This window comes from Hyla sarda, chromosome 4 (genome assembly GCF_029499605.1).
Source record: "Hyla sarda isolate aHylSar1 chromosome 4, aHylSar1.hap1, whole genome shotgun sequence".
Classification (NCBI taxonomy): domain Eukaryota; kingdom Metazoa; phylum Chordata; class Amphibia; order Anura; family Hylidae; genus Hyla; species Hyla sarda.
Window position 1 is genome coordinate 61,971,231 of NC_079192.1, and position 22,677 is coordinate 61,993,907.

Sequence of the window (22,677 nt, forward strand, 5' to 3'; positions counted from 1 at the left end):
ACTCCTCTGTGCACGGCCTGGCACTTCTCTGCCTGACATACTTGTACAACAGTTTAGTGCGTATATATTACACTTAGTATAGGAAAATATGCCCCAGTACGATTGCACCTGAATTAGGCATTAAAAGCAGGTGTGTATGTATTTATGGACTTTAACAATAACAGGCTCCTATGAGTTTAACAGGAAAAAACGTAAAAGCGCTGAGTGAGCGTATATATTACACTTAGGATAGGAAAATTTGCCCCAGTACGGTTACACCTGAAATAGGCGTTAAAAGCAAGTTACCAGGTCTCCTAGTGCTCACACTAACTGGCCCCTATTAGCTTTAGAGTAATACACCCCAGTACAGTTGCAACATAAAGTGTACTCTCCCTCTCTCCGCTATCCCTGTCTATCTGCCTGCCTGCAGTGATGTGGGCTTCAGGTGAATTGATTTGCCGCTGTAAAGATCTTGTTTCTCAGTAACACAGACAGACACTGTCTGCTCTCTCAGGAAATAATCCCAGCAATGGCTGTCTGCAGCGATGGCTGGCAAATATATATAGGGCTGTGACATCACAGGGCTGGCTAGCTGCTGATAGGCTGCGTGTCACATGTGATTCAGGACGATCCCGCCTACCCGCTTTCCCAGAGTTCCTTGCTCCATGTCCTTACACGCGTAGCCACCATTTTAGATCCCCTGGATCCTGGACCACACTAAATTGAGTTTAATGAAGCAATCTGTATTATTGAATTGCGGCGATATTTGGATTTGTTGTGAATCAAATTTTTCAGGAAATTTGTAACAAATTCAGACTTGTCCAATTTGATTCGCTTATCTCTAGTACAGATAATCCCACAGCGATAGGTACTACCCTGTTGTGTACTCACGCAAATTCCTTTTTAGCCATGTTCGAAAGAAATTGTTTTTTTCTAGTAGAAATCCTTTTGTGCATCCCTTTCACACTTTGAGATCCCTCAGTCTCTACATTTAAAAAGGGGTGCACCCTAAAGTCAATTCACCTGTTTGAAAAGGGTTAATGGCAGGGGCATTGCTAGATCTCCAAAAGACCCAGGGCTAGAGCCCATAACCCAGCCACGCCCCCTAACCACACCCTCAAACACGCCCCTAAGAGAATGCATGAAGCATTTTCATGGACATTATGCCTCCATTCTGGTTTTCGGTGGGTGTCCCAGCAGGCAGACCTCACCGACCGCTTAGCTATCCCCTATCATATGGGTAGGGGATAATTATACATTTTGGGAATACCTCTACGAGCAATCGTTGATGTGATGTGATCATAAACCATCAATCTTGGAGTTTGTAATTCTTTTAAGTGTACTCCGTTCACTGCAAGGGATAATAAACATTATAGCCGACATTTGTCATTGTAGGTGTAAGTGAAGCATTTATCATTGTAGGTGTAAGTGAAGCATTTGTCATGGTAGGTGTAAGTGAAGCATTTATCATTGTAGATGTAAGTGAAGCATTTATCATTGTAGGTGTAAGTGAAGCATTTGTCATTGTAGGTGTAAGTGAAGCATTTGTCATTGTAGGTGTAAGTGAAGCATTTTTCTACACTATTTTTGTGTGCTGTAATGTGTAGGAGCACAGAATTTTTTTAATGGTCACAGAGCATTTGATAAATTTTGTGCAGGTCAAATTTTCTAAAATTTCTCTCTTCACATACACCAAAAAGCTAAGCTATGTATGGGCTGGTGTAGTTTTAGAGACTTTTCAGACAATGATACATTTCAGACACTATCTTCAAAGATCGGATATTTACGCAGCACCTTTACCCATATTTTTGGGGGAAAGGTGCTGATTTTTATTGGAGGGAGGGTTATATACTTTTTAAATCTTTTTTTTTTTTCTCTACTTGGCTGGCAAGCAAATAAAGGGGGAACATCATGCATATTTGTTCTTTTTTAACCCCTTAGGGACATGTGCCGCAAATGTACACTGCAGCGAGTAAAGTCTGTCTGCTGTGAGGGGATGCTGTTCTCCAGCTCTGAGTCTAGTCGAGCCTGAAGGAATCTTCTGAGACCGTGGCTATGCACGGAGGGCGGGAGAACAGCAGGGCTGACCAGGAGCATCAAGTCACTTTCCAGCAGGCCCGTCGCAAGAGGACAGGCAAACCAAGCAATTACTTGGGGCCCCGAGCTGGCCCGGGGCCCCGAGCAGAGCCGGTCTTTGCCTGTCCTCCAATGCTATACTGTTCGGCAGGCAGCTCGCCCTGTCGGCCTGCCGGGCCAGCAGTGCGAGACCCTGCCTGGAGCGGGGCTGAGCGGGAGGCAGAGACTCCGGCTCCTTTTTGTGCCCCGCTCCCGGCTCACCTTCACTCACTCACTCAGTCCAGGATTCTTTTTTCGCCGCCATGACGTCACCGTCCCATAATTCAAGGGCCGGCATCCTGACGCCGGCCCTAGAGCGTGACGTGACGTGTCACGTGATGGTGCTCGGTGCGCAGACTGTGAGTCACTGGATCCCCGCGCGCGGCAATTAGTGCTGCGACTGACAGTGACACAGAGACAGTGAGTGAATGCACTGAATGTGATTTCAAGTTCTGGGAGGGTTAATCTGTAGTACCGACTACTACCTCCCTACGGGGGGGGGGGGGTGATGTAGAAGGGGTTAATCTGTGGGGTACTACCTTCCTACGAGGGGGGGTTAATCTGGGGTACTGCCTTCCTACAAGGGGGGGGTTAATCTGGGGGTACTACTTTCCTACAAGGGGTGGGTTAATCTGGGGGTACTACTTTCCTACAAGGGGGGGTTAATCTGGGGGTACTACCTTCCTACTGGGGGGGCAGGTAGTACCCCCAGATTAACCCCCTCACCCCCAGTAGGAAGGTAGTACCCCCAGATTAACCCCCTCCCCCAGTAGGACGGTAGCATCCCCAGATTAACCCCCCCTCCTTGGGTATGGGGGTCACTACCTGCCTGCTGGGGGGTTAATCTGGGGGTACTACATGCCTACTGTCGGGAGGTGGTTAATCTGGGGGTACTACATGCCTGCTGGGTGAGGGGGTTAGTCTGGGGGTACTACATGCCTGCTGGGGGAGGGGTTAATCTGGGGGTACTACATGCCTGCTGGGTAAGGGGGTTAGTCTGGGGGTACTACATGCCTGCTGGGGGAGGGGTTAATTTGGGGGTACTACATGCCTGCTGGGTGAGGGGGTTAGTCTGGGGGTACTACATGCCTGCTGGGTGAGGGGGTTAGTCTCGGGGTACTACATGCCTGCTGGGGGAGGGGTTAATTTAGGGGTACTACATGCCTGCTGGGTGAGGGGGTTAGTCTGGGGGTACTACATGCCTGCTGGGGGAGGGGTTAATTTAGGGGTACTACATGCCTGCTGGGTGAGGGGGTTAGTCTGGGGGTACTACATGCCTGCTGGGTGAGGGGGTTAGTCTCGGGGTACTACATGCCTGCTGGGGGAGGGGTTAATTTAGGGGTACTACATGCCTGCTGGGTGAGGGGGTTAGTCTCGGGGTACTACATGCCTGCTGGGGGAGGGGTTAATTTAGGGGTACTACATGCCTGCTGGGTGAGGGGGTTAGTCTGGGGGTACTACATGCCTGCTGGGTGAGGGGGTTAGTCTGGGGGTACTACATGCCTGCTGGGGCAGGGGTTAATTTAGGGGTACTACATGCCTGCTGGGTGAGGGGGTTAGTTTGGGGGTACTACATGCCTGCTGGGGGAGGGGTTAATTTGGGGGTACTACATGCCTGCTGGGTGAGGGGGTTAGTCTGGGGGTACTACATGCCTGCTGGGGGAGGGGTTAATTTGGGGGTACTACATGCCTGCTGGGTGAGGGGGTTAGTCTGGGGGTACTACATGCCTGCTGGTTGAGGGGGTTAGTCTTGGGGTACTACATGCCTGCTGGGGGGGGGTCTAATATGGGGTTACTACCTGCCTACTGGGGGGGTGGGGGAATGGGGTAATCTGAGGCTACTACCTGCCTACTCATGGGCGCCACTCTCTCGCTGACAGCAGCCAGCCATCCACGGTATCTCTGCTGACGGCAAAATACAAAATCTCCTCAGAGTAGACAGTCATCATGAAGAGGAATTATGCTTCAGGAAGCCAGAAAAGAAATAAGAGAAAGGAAGAGGAGGATAAGAAAAAACAAGATAGTGGTAAGTGATAAATTACATACACTGGATAAAATAGCTCTACTTGTCTTGTCTAAATAAATTGTGTCATTTTGAAGCAGGTAAGGTTGCGTTCACACGGCCGTTTGTCCCCGTTCTTTTATCCCCGTTTCAGTTCCGTTTTTGCAGATTGTAAACGGATTAAAAACGTTTTTTTTTTAATCCCATTCATGTCAATGGGATTTTTTTACAATCCGTTTACATCCCTGTGCACCCGTTTGCACTCATTTCCGTTTTTTTCATGGAAGAAAAAAATCGGCACATGCAGTATTTTTTCTTCTGTGAAAAAAACGGAAGAAAACATGGACATCATAATTTTAACATTGAAATCTATGGCAAACGGAAGAACCTTTAATGTCATCCGTTTGCACCCGGGTTTAAAATATCCGTAATTACATCTGAGCATGCTCAGAAGAGGTGACATCAGCAGACTCCTACAGTGTTGTGGGACTACTACTAATCTCATCATGGAAACAAGTCTGTTCCATGATGGGAGTAGTACAAGTCCTGGCTGCGGGAGTCTGTAGGTGGCTGATTTTTTCATAAAAAAAAACAAACAGATTAAAACGGTTACAAACGGTTCAAAACGGATACCCGTTTGATTAGCCTTTTCTATGCATTTTTTTAAATCTGTTTTTTTTTTTTTTTTAAACAGAACGGGGGCAAACAGCCGTGTGAACTCACCCTAAGCTAGCAAAAATATGTTTGTTAGCTACCTGCTGTGATAAAGTGGTTGAAGAAAGGTATGTGTCACCAAGGTTCCTGGCCTTGGGGAGATATGAGCCGGTATTTTACAGCATCTGTGCAGCGATGCAGCCGGATACTGTGGTCATAGTATGGCTAGAAGGCCGATCCAGGCTGGCTCTTACCGGGAATGACTTAGTGTAGGGTGGGAGTCATAACCCGCAATCCAGGCCAGGTTTTGTTGCCTTTAAGATTAGGCGGTTTTCACCAGCTGGGTGGAGAAGGAAAGTGATTAGCTGGTGGTGACTGGAGGACATAGTGCCAGGAAGGGCTGTGTGGATGTAAAGTCTCCTTGGGGGGGACAACTTCAGAGTGGAAGTGATTGGGCTGCCAGGTTGGGGCCCTAGAAAAGACGTGAGAGACGTGTTGTTGCTGCGTGGAGTGAACACAGGTCTGAACAGAGCCTGAGGAAGTTAAAGTTAATTGGACTTTATTTTGCTGGTTAATTTTCCTAAGGATAATGACTAGTGTTGCTCGCGAATATTGCATTGAATATAGCGCTATATATTTGTAATTACAAATATATATATATTTTTTTTCACAGTAAAAATCACAGTGATCATCCCTCTCTGCTTCCAACTTATGTGGTGTAAGAAGGCTCTAATACTACTGTGTGAGACTGCTGTGCGAATTTTCGCATATGCGAAAATTTACATATGCAAATTTTCGTTTATGCTAATTTTTGTATATGCAAATTTTCGCATATGTTAATTTTCACACATTCACATTTTTCGAATATTTGCATATGCGAAAATAAAACGAGAATATTACGAATATGCGAATATTGGCGAATATGATGAATATTCGTCCATATATTTGCGAATATTCGTAAATTCGAATATGGCCTATGCCGCTCAACACTAATAAAGACTGTTTGCCATTTATTTGAGTGTGAATAAAACACTGGACCTTTGCTTTAAAAACGCTGTCTTCGTACCTCAATACTGCTATCTGCGCCTCACATCAAGAGCGAGTCGTCCCACTGCCTGATGGCAAATGCGGCTTGTGACAAACAGTTAGTGCAACTACAGTATCAGGACAACACCCCTGTTTTACTGGTATTCTTTATTAACCATTTAATGATTGTTATTATAAAGTCTTACCATCTTTTCTTTCTCCCTCAAGGTGCTTTGCTTAAATTTCTCAGGCCTCAGGCTCTTCCGAAGGACACCTCCACTGATGAAGGTACAGAGAATTTCTCTCACTGAGCTGAGCTGTTAATAGTAACCTTGTTCAGTATGCTAACAGAAATGGAAAAACTAACTAATTTCAGATTTTTTTCCAATTATTTTCCCAGCTTCCCCTTCAACTTCCTCAACATCAACAGATGCATCACTTCTCAGTGCAGATGTTTCCTCTATAGAACAAGGTGTGGATCCACCATATTGATTTTTTTAGAGCCAATACCGATAACTTGCGAACTTTCAGGCCGAAAGCGATAACTTATACAGATATTCCGTGTGCACTTTACCTTTTTGGGGAAAAAAATTTCTACACAAATCTGCTGTTAAATGAACATGTTCATTGTTAACATTTAGCTTTTTTTGTAAAGCTTTTTTTTTACATTCTCCCCCCCCCTGTCACATTCTCTCTCTCTCTCCCCCCACTGTCTCATCAAGCCCCCTCATCATCATGGCCCGCTTTCATCATGGCCCCTCATCACACACTCATTCACTCACACACACACTCACATTTACACACTTACACTAAAGACTTACCTAGCCCAGCCTGCAGCTTCCTGGCTTGAACTGTGCGAGCTGTGTGGACGCAATCTCCTAGTGCCGGCGCGATGATGTGACGTCTGAGCTTTTAATAGTAACCTTGTTCAATATGCTACTAATTTCAGATTTTTTTCTAATTATTTTCCCAGCTACACCTTCAACTTCCTCAATAGTGTTGAGCGGCATAGGCCATATTCGAATTCGCGAATATTCGCGAATATATGGACGAATATTCGTTATATATTCGCGAATATTTGCATATTCGTAATATTCGCGTTTTATTTTCGCATAAGCGGAAAATTTGTGAATGCGAAAAATTAACATATGCGAAAATTAGCATATACAAAATTAGCATAAGCAAAAATTCGCACAGTAGTAATAGAGCCTTCTTTACACCACACAAGCTGGAAGCAGAGAGGGATGATCACTGTGATGTGTACTGTGAAAAAAAAAAAAAAAAGAAAAGAAACGAATATTCGTAATTACGAATAAATAGTGCTATATTCGCGAATATGCGATATTCACGAGCAACACTATTCCTCAACATCAACAGATGTATCACTTCTCAGTGCAGATGTTTCCTCTATAGAACAAGGTAGGGATCCACAGATATTGATTTTTTTTAGAGCCGATAATGCAGGAAATGACGATAATTTTGTCCAATACGATAATCAGTCGATCCCTAGAACGAGGTACCATAAGCTCTATAATTATAGTTGATAGCCTGCACAGCCCAGAGTTTAAACAGATAAGTGTGTGCTGGCATATGGTTAGAAAAAAAAAAACAGTGCAAACCGCTATTGAATTCCCACCAAACTGTGTAAATACTACCAGTCACTTTTGCCCATGGACATTTCAGAATTTTTAATATACAGTAGTGCTTGTCAAGTTTCTAAGTGTCAGACACTCGGTGATGCATTCTGTACCTGGACAGATGCATTATATTAATAAAAAAACATTTATTTTTCCCCAGCTACACCATCATAGCATCTCTCACAGTGGAAGACACTGCATCCAGAACAGAAATGGAGTCTGCACCACTTCTCAACACTGAGCTTACCTCTACATCTCCAGGGATCACAAGCACTGTAATTCTATCTGATGACCCTGCGCAGTGGCCAGCAGTCCTGACTGATAGTGTGCGCTGTCAAATTGTTAAAAAAAGGACCAGTGCAAGTCAAAAACGATGTATTCCCCCAAAATTCTGATAATCCACCTAGAAGATTCACAAATGACAATTACATGAGAAGCATGAAAAATGGGGAGAAAATTCTTAGGTCGTGGATGTTATATTCCATGAGCACAGACTCATCGTTCTGTTTTGCCTGCACTGTTTTTGGGAAGCGTGACAATGCCTTAAGCAACTGGGGCTTCCGTAAATGGAGGAACCTAGCTCATCATTTAAAACAACATGAATATTCAAAGGGTCATTGTGACAATATGACAAACTGGCATGAGCTGCAGAAGAGACTGCAAACCAATACAACCATAGATAAAAGACAACAAAGCTTGATGCAGATTGAGATTGAGCATTGGAAAGGTGTTATAAGGAGAGTGATTGCTATAATTTGTCACTTAGCAGAACGCAACCTGGCTTTAAGAGGGACCACAAGTGAGTTGTATGACCCACACAATGGGAATTTTCTGGCACAAGTTGAACTGATGGCACAGTTCGATTCAGTTATGACTGAACACATAAGAAGGATGCAAAACCAAGAGACAAGAGTGCATTACTTGAGAGGAACTATTCAAAATGAAATAATTGCAGTAATTGGAAACAAGGTACTGGAAGAGATTGTGAGAAGAGTACATAGGGTAAAGGATTACTCTATTATTATGGATTGCACTCCTGATGTCAGTCATAAGGAACAGCTTTCCATTGTTCTGAGAATTGTGAATTGTGAACCATCTGTGTCCATTGCAGAACATTTCTTTGGATTTTTGGATGTTGAAGACGCAACTGGTAAGGGCCTGACTGAAGTCCTGCTTGACCACCTGCAGAAACACAGCCTGCAGAGTCTTTCTGACCGCCGTGGTCAGTCTTATGACAATGGCAGCAATATGATGGGCCATAAACAGGGTGTTCAAGCAAGAATTTTGCAATTGAACAGCAAAGCATTTTGCATTCCATGCAGCAGTCATACACTTAACCTGGTTGTGGCAGATGCTGCCAAGTCCTCAGTGCTGTCCATATCCTTCTTTGGTGTGTTGCAAAGACTCTAAAGGAACATGTAAAGCAGCTCACTTTAAAACCTTTGTCAACAACACGATGGGAAGCTCGAATTGACAGCGTGAAGGTGGTGCGATACCAGTTACCAGAGATCCTGGACGCATTGTCTGCACTCCAGGTATTTGCTATAGAGAAGGGGGACTCAGAGACCATGTCCAGTGCTAAAAGCTTACATGGTGAGATGAAGACCTGGTCTTTTCTGCTTTGCACAATGACCTGGTACAATGTTTTGTACCACATCAATCATGTCAGCAAGCTGCTACAAAGTCCAAATGTTTCCATGGAAACATTTAGATCAGAAACAGAAGGAGTAAAAGACTACCTTGAAGACTTCAGGGAAAATGGGATTGCCTCCTGTCAAACTGATGCAAAAGATATTGCAGAAAATCTGGATATGGAAATGACCCTTCCTGAGAAAAGGCAACGTAAAAAGAAAAGACAGTCTCTCTATGAAGGTACAGAGGATACTCAGTCTTCTCCAGATGAGACTTTCAGAAGAGACTTCTTTCTGCCCATGGTTGACACAGCCCTCACAAGCCTAAGTGACAGGTTTTCAAGATTGAAGGGTGTTTATGACCTTTATGACTTTCTGTTCTCAAAGGACAACATGAAGCAGACAATAAAGAATGGAAAGCTTGATGAACGATGCAAAAAATTGGAACAAACACTCCATGACATTGATGCTGATGACTTGGCACTTGAGATCAATTCATCTCTCTACACTTTTCCAGACCATGTAGTCACTTCCCCATTTGACATGCTTAATTACATATACAGTGAGAAGTTACTAGATTTGTATAGTAATTTAAGCATTGCTTTGTGTATACTCCTGAGTCTCCCTGTGTCAGTGGCCTCTGGTGAGAGGAGCTGTTCAGCTTTGAAGATGATAAAAAATTACATGAGGTCCACCATGTGCCAAGAAAGGCTCTCAGGACTGGCACTTATTTCAATTGAGCGTGATGTTCGCCAGTCTTTGGACATGGAGGACATTGTGATTGCTTTTTCAGAAAACAAGGTTCGCAAACAGCAGTTTTAGGTAATTTGCACGTATTTGTAAGAAGTGAAAAATGTTAAGGTGTGTGTTTTTAAATTTCCTATAGATCACTAAGTGATCCAAATACCCTATTTCCCACATATAACTAAATTATCTTTATTGATTAATCTATAACACACCAAAGAAAATGATTAAAATTGCCAGTGTTTTTCACTCCATGTAAATGTTATTCGTTATGTAATTAATGCCAGACTGGCTGCTATATCTGTCATCAAGTAGTTCCCCTATGCATCTGCAGTATGCATATAGGGCTCTGGAACGATCACTGTATTAAAATCACTACTCTGCTCCCCTCGACATGTTTCGCTGCCTAACGCAGCTTTGTCAAGAGGACAGCGGGCCCTCTGTCCTCTTGACAAAGCTGCGTTAGGCAGCAAAACATGTTGAGGAGGGCCGAGTAGTGATTTTAATACAGTAATCGCTCCAGAGCCCTATATGCATACTGCAGATGCATAGGGGAACTACTTGATAGATACAGCAGCCAGTCTGGCATTAATTACATGACGAATAACATTTACATGGAGTGAAAAACACTGGCAATTTTAATCATTTTCTTTGGTGTGTTCTAGATTAATCAATAAAGATAATTTAGTTATATGTGGGAAATAGGGTATTTTTGGATCACTTAGTGAGCTATAGGAAATTATTGCGATTGTACCCGCCATATATTGGTCTTTTGAGCATTGATGTGTGTTTTTTAGAGCGCAAATGATTTACACTCACGTTATGGACATCTGTAACAACATTGTAGCAGTCTGGGGGGCTAAAAATTCCTAACGGTTGTGCTTTAAGTATGTTGGATTTTGTTATTCTGCACTGTTTTAATTTATATTTGTATTGTATCATACAATTTGTATCGTACAGTGGAGTTTTTTGCAAATGTTAATTTGTTAAAAATTATCAAATTTCATGCACATTAAATGCAACAGCAGTATTTGCACTGTAAACCTCCTTTTATTATTTATATAAAGTGTGCGTGAACATAAACTGTACGGCTATGCTGTAGTTACTGTAGGCTTTGCGTGCGGTGGGGGGGGCCCTCCATGTCTATTTTGCTTGGGGCCCCCAAATTCCTTCAAACGGCCCTGCTTTCCAGAAGCCACCGCTGTCTTAAAGCAGCAGTGGCAATTAAACCAGCGGTGTCCAGAGACCTTGGGGTACAGCCCCGTTAGCCACCTCTTGCAATGGACCTGGTTAACGGTGATAAAACTAAATTTAAAGTCCAAGCGGGTGAATTGAAAAAAAAAGACGACTTGATAGAATGTTTGATGCGGAAATACCTCTTTCTAAGCTACAGAAAAATATATCTGATCTTATATTTTTCCATACTTTTTGGCTGCATAGTCCCATTAAAGTCAATGGGGATCAAATTTGTCCGGAATTGGTCTGGAATCGTGCAGAATGCATGCGGAATTTGTTCAGAAATCCGCATGTATTCCATCTTTAACTGTGCTGCGGAATCATGCACAAATCTGGATTCAGCAGCACGATTTCAGCATCAATTCTGCCTTAATTCCGCATCAATTCCGCAAATGTGAAAAAAGGATGCAAAATTCTACGAAAACAAATGCGGACGTGGAATTGATGCTTGTTTACACGTCAGAACTTGTGCATGGAATTCTGTATGGCATACTGCACGAAAATTCTGCATGAATTTATTGCCAATACACTTCAATGGGATTCTGCTGTTCTGCAATTCATTTCTGCGTAATATACTGCAGAATTTTCATTCAGCATTCCATGCAGAAATTCTGCCGTGTGAACATAGCCTTAGTGTCTGGAAGGAATTTTTACCCCTAAAATAAGGAAGATTGCCTTTCTCTGGATCAACACTATAGGGACATAGGCAAAATTGGATGGATGGATGTTTTTTTCAGCCTCTCAAACTATGTGAACTATGACACATATCGCTGCATAACCAGTTAGAATACTGAAAAAGCTGCGTAACACTTCTTTTGCTGTAGTGTTTTGATCTTTACTGGTGTGAATTTTTTTTTTTTACTTTTTGGATATTGATAGCCCTGATATCAATTACATTGGTTACCTATATATATATATATATATATATATATATATATATATAGTTATGATTTGGCTAGCTGGATGTGGATCCTCTGTGTCAGCGAGGGATTGGCGTGGACCGTGTCGGTGGACCGGTTCTAGGGTTGCTACTGGTTTTCACCAGAGCCCGCCGCAAAGCGGGATGGTCTTGCTGCAGCGGTAGCAACCAGGTCGTATCCACCGGCAACGGCTCAACCTCGCTGACTGCTGAGAAGGCGTGGGACAGAAAGACTAGGCAGAAGCAAGGTCAGACGTAGCAGAAGGTCGGGGCAGGCGGCAAGGTGCGTAGTCAATAGTAATAGCAGGAGGTCAGGAACACAGTAATGGTAAACACAGTAGTAGCTTTCTCTAGGCACTAAGGCAACAAGATCCGGCAAGGAAGTGCAGGGGAAGGGAGGTTATATGGACAGGGAGCAGGTGGAAGCTAATTAGGCTGATTGGGCCAGGCACCAATCATTGGTGCACTGGCCCTTTAAATCTCAGAGAGCTGGCGCGCGCGCGCGCCCTAGAGAGCGGAGCCGCGCGTGCCAGAACATGATCGCTGGGGACCGGGACGGGTAAGTGGCTTGGGATGCGATTCGCGAGCGGGCGCGTCCCGCTATGCGAATCGCATCCCCATCATGAATGTCAGTGCAGCGCTCCCGGTCAGCGGGCCCGATCGGGGCGCTGCATAGAGGAGAACGCCGCGAGCGCTCCGGGGAGGAGCAGGGACCCGGAGCGCTCGGCGTAACATATATACAGTACAGTCCAAAAGTTTGGACACACCTTCTCATTCAGAGTTTTCTTTATTTTCATTTTAATCAAAACTATGAATTAACACATGTGGAATTACATACATAACAAAAAATATGTCATATTCTAGGCTCTTCAAAGTAGCCACCTTTTGCTTTGATTACTGCTTTGCACACTCCTGGCATTCTCTTGTTGAGATTCAAGAGGTAGTCACCTGAAATGGTTTTTACTTCACAGGTGTGATGGTGTGGGGGTGTTTGCTGGTGACACTGTCGGGGATTTATTCAAAATTGAAGGCATACTGAACCAGCATGGCTACCACAGCATCTTGCAGCGGCATGCTATTCCATCCGGTTTGCATTTAGTTGGACCATCATTTATTTTTCAACAGGACAATGACCCCAAACACCTCCAGGCTGTGTAAGGGCTATTTGACCAAGAAGGAGAGTGATGGGGTGCTGTGCCAGATGACCTGGCCTCCACAGTCACCGGACCTGAACCCAATCGAGATGGTTTGGGGTGAGCTGGACCGCAGAGTGAAGGCAAAAGGGCCAACAAGTGCTAAGCATCTCTGGGAACTCCTTCAAGACTGTTGGAAGACCATTTCAGGTGACTACCTCTTGAAGCTCATCAAGAGAATGCCAAGAGTGTGCAAAGCAGTAATCAAAGCAAAAGGTGGCTAGAACCTAGAATATGACATATGTTCACACTTTTTTGTTATGTATATAATTACACTTGTTAATTCATAGTTTTGATGCCTTCACTGTGAATCTACAATTTTCATAGTCATGAAAATAAAGAAAACTCTGAATGAGAAGGTGTGTCCAAACTTTTGGTCTGTACTAATATATATATATATATATATATATATATATATATATATGTTACAGTATTTCAGTATTATTCTCTAGGGAATCCAGTCAATTGGCATTAATGGTCAGATGACCTGGCACACAACAAACCACCAATATAAACAAGGCAGAGGTAGAAAAAAACAGACAATAGACAGGGGGGCAGCTACAATGCTGTCACTTCCGTCTGTGTAGAGTTGAGTAACCTGTTTGCTCAAGTGAGTCTATAAATTCCTGATACAGTACACACAATGCTCAGCACTTCCTCACTGCCTCAGTACTGGAAGGAGTGATCTCCAAAGGTGGTGAACCATGCTGATTTCTGCGCTTCTTCTTCTGGCACTGCTGGACAGCCAGCTTCTAGGTGAGTCCACGGCTGTACCACACCTGGTACCACCTAAACGTCTCCTTTAACATTGTCCGATTTGTGATTTTGCAACATTTTTATTTTTGACAGCCCAAGTGTTTGCTTTCCATTTTTCTATAGGTGTAGTCTGAGCTATAGGGGACTCTTGAGTCAATAGACATCTCCTTTAAGAGCAGATACGAAGTTACTTAGAGTATTTCTAATTCTCGTAAATTGTACAGACCTGTTTTGCAATGTTCGGTCAAAGTTTATAATCTTTCTGCTTAAATGGATCATATTACCTGAGCCAGGTAACTGGGCTGTGTCTGATAAGACTCACAGCTTGAAGGCTCCTCGGTAGGGTTCATTTACATGCTTTTGTATGCTAATGTTCCCTATGGTCTTCTAAGACTGTCTTAACAGGTAATACACATTGCCGTTAAGGGTCTGAACGTCTCTTTTTCTATTTATTTATTTATTTTTGAGCCGATCGGACCCTAAAACGGTCGGATGCAAGCGGCTACTATTGGGTCCAATTCCCTTGCATGGGGTCTGTCGGTGATCTGGTGATTTTACAGGAATTTAGCGGAGAATTGCGCTATTTTTTTCTCCGCTAAAACTCCAGTTTGTCCAGATTGCTGACGGAATTCCGAATAGCGGAGTCTGACGGCAATGTGAACGTGGCCTAAGGAAATTATAGTGTTTTTTTTTTTTTGGAAGGTCTAAAGGGTCATCTTGGGTCACTATGTCTGTGTAGGTTTGGTATTGATTGCAAGCTCTTGGGTCACACAACGTATGGCCAGGTCTGTGAATCAAGTCACGGTCTGTCCGTTGCTAAGATATAAGAAGTGGATCGAACATTGGGTTAAATTGTTCATTCTACAAATGGAAATGATCCAAAATCAACTCATCGTCATTCCGATTATGGAGGCATCAGGATCATAAGAGATTGTAGGGGCTTTTTTTTTTTTCTTGAAAAAAGCCCCATTGTTGTCAAAAATACTAATTTTAGTGGATAAATACAGCCTACAGTAGTGCTGTGGACCTCTAGCTGTTGCAAAACGACAACTACCAGCATGCCCGGACAGCCAACGGCTGTCCGGGCATGCTGGTAGTTGTCGTTTTACAACAGCTGGAGGCCCACAGTTTGAAGACCACTCGTCTACAGTATGAGTTGTTGGCTCCTAAGAGCTTACAATCTAAATTCCTCTTAAAGGGGTACTCCAGTGGAATTTTTTTTTTTAATTATTATTATTATTATTAACTGGTGCCAGAAAGTTAAAAATTACAGATTTGTAAATCATTTCTATTTAAAAATCTTAATCCTTCCAGTACTTATCAGCTTCTGTATACTACAGAGGAAGTTCTTTTCTTTTTGAATTTCCTTTCTGTCTGACCACAGTGCTCTCTGCTGACACCTCTGTCCATGTCAGAAATAGTCCAGAGCAGGAGAGGTTTGCTATGGGGATTTGCTCCTACTCTGGACGGTTCCTAAAATGGACAGAGGTGTCAGCAGAGAGCACTGTGGTCAGACAGAAAGGAAATTCGAAAAGAACTTCATGTGGAGCATACAGCAGCTGATAAGTACTGGAAGGAGTAAGATTTTTAAATGGAAGTAATTTACAAATCTGTTTAACTTTCTGGCACATGTTGGTTTAAAAAAATATTTTTTCTTCCAGTGGAGTACCCCTTTAAGTGGATGTGTCAGTATGCGTCTACCTCCTGTATGACACTTCTCTACCTGTGCTCAGATGGTATCAGATGACTGTGCCTGTTATTAATGGTGATTCATGGGTAGAGGTGGGCAGCATGGGTACAGAAATAGCTGACAGGCAAATCATGGCAATGAATACATTTCGGGTAGACTGGCATCGTGTGGGTGTGGGGCTTGCAATGAGAATTCCTTGTCCGTGACTGGAGAACTGATAAGGATTTAGAAGAGATTTGGGATCTGTATGCGCCCTCAGGCAAATGGTGTTTTGTAGATGCGGGTTAAGGATATCCTGGAATGTCGTACAGTGTCTTGTGATGAAAAGGGAGGATGGAGTTATAAGAGCCAAGTATTCAAAGTTTTGGGGGAAGATTTATCAAAACCTGTGCAGAGGAAAAGTTTCCTAGTTGCCCATAGCAACCAATCAGCTCGCTTCTTTCATTTTTGAAAAGGCCTCTGCAAAATGAACACAGCGATCTGATTGGTTGCTATGGGCAACTCAGCCACTTTTCCTCTGGACAGTGTTTGATGCATCTCCCCCTTAGGGTGGGTTCACACCACGATTTTCTATACAGTTTTTGGATACGTTTTTTTTTAAAACCGTATGCAATCGTACAGCAAACCGTGCCCATAGACTTTCCATTCAAAACTGTATGCACCATATTGTATATGGTTGTCTCTGTTTTTCACACCACACGGTTTTTTACTTATTTTTCTGGACAGAAAACCGTGGCCTACCACGGTTTTTGGACCAGGTGAAAAACCATATTGACCCGTATACGTTTTTAACATGGGAGTCAATGGGAACTGTACAGACCTGTATGTGTGTACGGTTCCATCCGGTTTTACCATACGGTTTTTGACTTTGCACAGTTTTTTTTTCTTGGAATTTCAATCAAACAAGTGAAACTTTATTCATAATGGAGTGAAACGTTCAACGTATATGTTTTTTTTCTTAAAAAACGGATGCAACCGGACATCATTTTTCAAACCGTATACAGTTTTCAACTGTATACAGATAAAACTTTGTACAGACATTTTGATACAGTTTAGTCAGGTTTTGCGGAATCATTTTTTTTATATTTTTATTTTTTTTAATCAAAAACCTGATAAAAAACTGTATTGCAAAAACATGGTGTGAACCTACCCTTAGTTTTTACCATTAGGCATCTGAAGGTCAGTGAAGAGGGGGGGGGGGGGGGGGGTGACAAAAAGTGAACAAAAATAAATTATAAATACTTTTAATGTAGAAAATAAATGTGTGTTCTCCCTTTGGTTGAATCCACATGGGTCAGAACTGCTGCAAAATTTCCCTGCAGATTTGCAGCCACTCGCTATGGCAGCACAAGCCTAGGGCTTGAGAGATTTTTTGCGCATTATTATAATTTTTTTTACATTAAATTGTTTGCAAAATGTCCATTTTGCTGCATCTACAGCACCCTATTAGAAATCGTTGCTGCTCTTGTTGCCAAGTCCCCTCTAGGTCTACGTTCCTATGACGCAATCTACTGATTTACTGCAGTAGCAAGATGTTATATTACATTGTATCGTAAAGATCTGTATAAATTTGGTTAGCCTTATACAGTCTAAAAGTGTTGAAGTCAAGAGAATATATAGATATATATATATATATATATAAAAAAAAAAAAAAGATATAGCGAAAAGTAGCACTCCTTATGAAAAAGTATCTTAGGTGCAAGCAACCAAATGGACCCTGGTCTCTGGTCCCCAATGAAGAAGGCAAAAAGCGGCTGCAGCACACAAAATAAGTGAAAAAATAATAGTGGCTTTAATCCATAATCAATACAAATGCCATTTGTATTGATTATGGATTAAAGCCACTATTATTTTTTCACTTATTTTGTGTGCTGCAGCCGCTTTTTGCCTTCTATATATATATATATATATACACACACATACACACACACACACACATACTGTAAGGATTCCTCCTTGGGGATTAGCTCCGGGATCATCCTGGACACTGCCACGGGACACATTTCCACTCAATAAACCCGCAGACAACGGTTATTCATGCAAGCCTGGCACCTTGCCAACTTTATTTAGACAGGTTGCAGGGGAAAAACAAACATAACACAGGAACAAAATAAAATCCTACACCGTCTGATCACTGACTACACATATCAGCATGCCCTGACTACTAGCTGGTGAGCTACCCTCAGCCAGTTAGACATGTGACTCCTGCAACCTGCTACTCACAGTTCACACCACTTCTTGGACCACTCACAGATTCCAGCTGTGTGCTTCCTCAACAGGGTCCAAGTGTCTCCCCCCTACAGCAATGTGCTGTTTCCCAGGGAGAGCACAGATCAGACTGAGTCTCCATCTTATATACACTTCCCTTCCCTGCTGCCTCATTACTTAAGAAGCAGGTGAGATTCTTTAGGGTGAGCAAGGAAATACACCCTTTCCTTGTCACAATATACACTATATATATATATATAATCTTAGAAGAAAGAAGCAGCATGCCACACATCCAATATAGTGAACAACAGTGAATTTATTGACCCACCCATACATATACAGTGTGAATTTTTGGCTCAACAATAGAGAAAGGCTCTATTGTTGAGCCAAAATGTTGCACTGTATATGGATGGGTCAATAAATTCACTGTTGTTCACTATATTACTTGTGTGCTGCTTCTTTCTTCTAGGATTGTCTGTTCAACTCTGGATTTAAAGGGGTTCTCCGATGCTTAGACATCTTATCCCCTATCCAAAGGATAGGGGATAAGATGCCTGATTGTGGGAGTCCCGCTGCTGGGACCCCCGTGATCTTGCACGCGGCACCCCGTTTGTAATCAGTCCCGGGACTGATTACCGGCGACCACAGGGCCGACGGCGTGTGACGTCACGCTCGGCCCCTCAATGGAAGCCTATGGGAGGGGGCGTGATAGCTGTCACGCCCCCTCCCATAGACTTGCTTTGAGGGGCGGAGCGTGAGGTCACACGGGGGTGGAGGCGTGACATCACACGCCGCCGGGCCCATGATCGACAGTAATCAGACCCGGAGCAAACACACTCCGGGGACTGATTACAAACGGGGTGCCGCGTGCAAGATCACAGGGGTCCCCAGTAGCGGGACTCCCACGATCAGGCATCTTATTCCCTATCCTTTGGATAGGGGATAAGATGTCTAAGCACCGGAGTACCCCGTTAAGGTCGTGTTCTGGCGCAGAGCACCCACTTTTTGGATTTATATCTATATGATGTTGCTATATATAGTAAATTTGAGTAGCCGTATTAGTCCAGTAATGCAGATGCAAATCAAAAAATGTTGCAGTATCTTGTAATACCTTTTTTTATTGGACTAACAGAATTGTGTAGAGACAAGCATTTGGGATCCCTCCCTTTATCAAGTCCAAGGCAAATTTGCTTTGGACTTAAGGGAGGAATCCCAAAAGCTTGTCTCTACACAATTCTGTTAGTCCAATAAAAAAAGGTATTACAAGATACTGCAACATTTTTTGATTTGTATCTATCTATCTATCAACAGAAGAATGCAGCAGCACACTGCCAGCACAAGGATATAGGTGAAACATGAACATGCAGATAAAACATGGAGGGCTATACAGCTATGGTGTAATAGATGCAAATGTGAAACTATGAAATAGTGAGGCACTTAGCTCGCAAATTTGTCTCCGCCGGCGGTCAAATAGCTTGGACCGTCCCACCGCGATAAGGTAGCCTCATTGGGACGGACCCTACACTGTGAATATGCCTCTGTGTGAACAGTTCAGTAAGCATGGCAGGATCTGGAACATCCAAGCCACCTTATATACACACCTGATAGAGGTGGGTGGGGTGCAAGGCCAACATGGAGGTAGCCACTCCCCTGTATGTGCAATACAGACAAAGAATAAGTCAGCCAGCACTTTAGTTGATACCAAACTATTATATGGACCTGGCCTACAGGTGCACGCTACTAGGCTAGATATACAGCAACAGATATCTATCTATCTATCTATATACACATACACACACACACGTGGTGGGGCTTAACCACCATAATTTATTGGTCGTGTTCTCCTTCACTTTCCATTGACATTTCTCAGCATGCTGTGTACAGGCAAAATGCTTTCTATAACATATACAGTATATTCCCCCTATGAGCACTGTGAACACTCCAGCCATTGGTACTAGCAATGGAAATAGTCCTCATCACCCAACTTCACACACTGTAATACCACTTTCATCATGGACTGCAATGCTAAAAGATTATGCTGCAGAACTTGCTTTATTACTTTCAATAAAACATTGTTTCCAAACCAGGGTGCCTCCAGCTGTTGCAAAGCTACAACTCTCAGCATGCCTGGACAGCCTTCATGCTGGAAGTTGTAGTTTTGCACCAGCTGGAGACATCCTGGTTGGAAAACACTGTATTAGAAGTATAAGTCCTTGTATTTAAAGGGGTACTCCACCCCTAGACATCTTATCCCCTATCGAAAGGATAGGGAATAAGATGTCAGATCTCGGGGGTCCCGCCGCTGAGGACCCCCGGGATCTCGGATGCAGCACCCACCTGTTGCGGCTTCAGGCAGCGCTGGAGGCTCTCATCCTAACACCTCACGACCACGGTGACGGGAGATCGTGATGTCACGACTCCGCCCCGTATGAAGTCACGCCCCACCCCCTCAATGCAAGTATATGGGAGGGGGCGTGATGGCTGTCACGCCCCCTCCCATAGACTTGCATTGAGGATCGGGGCGTGATGTCACACTGGGGCAGAGCGGTATGCAGGCTAATTTTTTGCGCCGTGATCTGAAGTTTTTAACGGTACCATTTTTGCATTGATAGGACTTATTAATCGCTTTTTATTCATTTTTAAATGATATAAAAAGTGACCAAAAATGCACTATTTTGGACTTTGGAATTTTTTTGCGCTCACGCCATTGATGTTATATATGTGTACCATATATGTTTATTTTTATTTACACAGTTTTTTTTTTTTTTTTTATTGGAAAAGGGGGGTGATTCAAACTTTTAATAGGGGAGGAGTTAAATGATCTTTATTCATTTTTTTTTCATTTTTTTTTTACACAGTTATAGCTCCCATAGGGACCTATAACACTGCACACACTGATCTTTATCATTGATCACTGGTTTCTCATAGGAAGCCAGTGATCAATGATTCTGGATCTCAGGCACTGAGCAGTCATTCGGCGATTGGACAGCGAGGAGGCAGGTAGGGGCCCTCCCGCTGTCCTGTAAGCTGTTCGGGATGCCGCGATTTCGCTGCGGCTATCCTGAACAGCCTGACTGAGCTAGCCGGCAACTTTCGCTTTCGCTTTTAGCTGCGCGGCTCAGCTCTGAGAGCGGCGCCACGGGTTAAAGGGTTAATAATGCGCAGTGCCGCGATCGGCGCTGCGCGCTATTAGAGGCGGGTCCCGGCTTCACTATGACGCCGGGCCCGCCGTGATATGACGCGGGGTTACTGTGTAACCCCGCGTTATATCAGGAGAGCAGGACCAAGGACGTACCGGTACGTCCTTGGTCCTTAAGGGGTTAAAAGTGAAAGAAGCGATCTGATTGGTTGCTATGGACAACTGGGCAACTTTTCCTCTGCACATGTTTTGATAAATCTCCCTCTAAGAGATTAATTATCTCCAAGTACCACATGCTGGGAACTTTATCTAAAGCCTGGATACAACACAAACATTTTGTGGGTAAAACTTGGCTTCGGCCTCTTTATTAAAAGTTTAGATAGTTAATAACAAACCATGTTATAAGAAACCAAACTCTTCTTATATAAATACCAGAAGCTTAAGCCTGATAACACAATACATAATTGTTCTCTGGGATTCCATCGGATTACTTCTTTATAAACAAAAGGCTGTGACAAAACACATCCCAACATGGAAATCACTGAAATCTTATGTCATAAAATAAAGGAAAAAAAACAAAAAGGGAGGGGGGGGGGGGGGGGGTATACGTCTTCCTATTTGTCCCAGGAATTTGCAGGCGGTTTAACCATTACACTTACAGGTAAGAATGGTATAACATAGGCAGAGCAGTACCCAATATAAGCCTATTACATGGCTCGAATAACATGCGGGCAGGGCCTTATGAACGATCACTCATTTTCGGCCACACATCCATGTTACACAGGGAGATAAGCGAACAATGACTTTTAAACCTGCTTAAAAGATGTGATCAGCAATGTGATCTGTGTCATAAAGCCAGTGATCAGTCGATGAATAAGCAAACGCTGATTATAAAGATATCATCCTATTAAGCCCTGTAAAGCTGATGTTTTGCACATGTAATAGGACTTTATCTCTTACATATAGAGAACACAGGAGCTCTCTCTAATCATAAATGATGTCTACAGTTCACCTAATCCCACTCCTACATATTGACCTCTGCACAGGTCACAGATTATGTCCGCAACACTCTCCCACAGAAGTCAACAAGTCGTCTCCACGCTCCAGGTTCTCTTCTGCCATGTAGCTAGTGCAAGGCATATTTGTGAACTGCTGCGAAAAAAAACACAGGAAATAAGTCTGCAATCTGAACCTAAAACTTAACGGGGTACTCCGCTGCTCAGTTTATGGAACAAACTGTTCTGAACACTGGAGTCGGCGCCGGAAGCTTGTGATGTTATGAGGGGCTGGGCTATGACATCACACTCCACCCCCTCAATGCAAGTCTATGGGAGGGGGCGTGACGGCTGTCACGCCCCCTCCCATAGACTTACATTGAGGGGGCGGGTGTTATGTCATGAGGGGGCGGGGCTATGACTTCAAAAGCTCCCAGCGCCGGTGTGAGGTGGTTTTTTGTGCCCCCATAGATCCATGCGTCCGCTCCTCCCCCAGCTCTCCGAACATTTCAGAAGCTAGAACTGGGGGAGGGCAGAGCAAGGGGAGAGAAAAGGTTCACGCCCCCTCCCTCATCTCCCCTCCCTGAGCTCGGCTGGACGCAGATCTCCACGACACGCCCCCTCCCTGAGGACATAGATCTCCTCGGCAGGCCCCTCTCTCATCTCCCCTCCCTGAGGATGTAAATCTCCATGGCAGGTCCCCTCCCTCATCTCCCCTCCCTGAGACGTAAATCTCCACGGCAGGCCCCTCCC

The 22,677-nt window shown here is 43.8% G+C and overlaps 2 protein-coding genes across 8 annotated transcripts in view; both read left to right on the top strand.

Moving 5' to 3' along the window:
* Positions 1-22,677, top strand: part of LOC130368008 (zinc metalloproteinase-disintegrin-like crotastatin) — a 219,305-nt gene that overhangs the window by 150,525 nt on the left and 46,103 nt on the right. The window contains exons 3-4 of one of the 7 annotated variants that reach the window (XM_056571152.1): positions 6,005-6,064; positions 6,177-6,248. In XM_056571152.1, coding sequence (XP_056427127.1) covers positions 6,005-6,064; positions 6,177-6,248 — 132 coding nt within the window. Of the gene's footprint in view, positions 1-6,004; positions 6,065-6,176; positions 6,249-13,799; positions 13,893-15,620; positions 15,658-16,078; positions 16,132-17,778; positions 17,979-21,883; positions 22,061-22,677 lie in introns of those variants that run through there. The other 6 variants (XM_056571155.1, XM_056571159.1, XM_056571153.1 and 3 more) reach the window with 6 other exon arrangements.
* On the top strand, positions 7,166-8,878 carry LOC130368009 (uncharacterized). The gene is made up of 2 exons (XM_056571160.1): positions 7,166-7,195; positions 7,574-8,878. Exon 2 carries the CDS (start codon positions 7,843-7,845, stop codon positions 8,821-8,823), a length of 981 nt encoding a protein of 326 aa, XP_056427135.1. The 5' UTR covers positions 7,166-7,195; positions 7,574-7,842; the 3' UTR covers positions 8,824-8,878.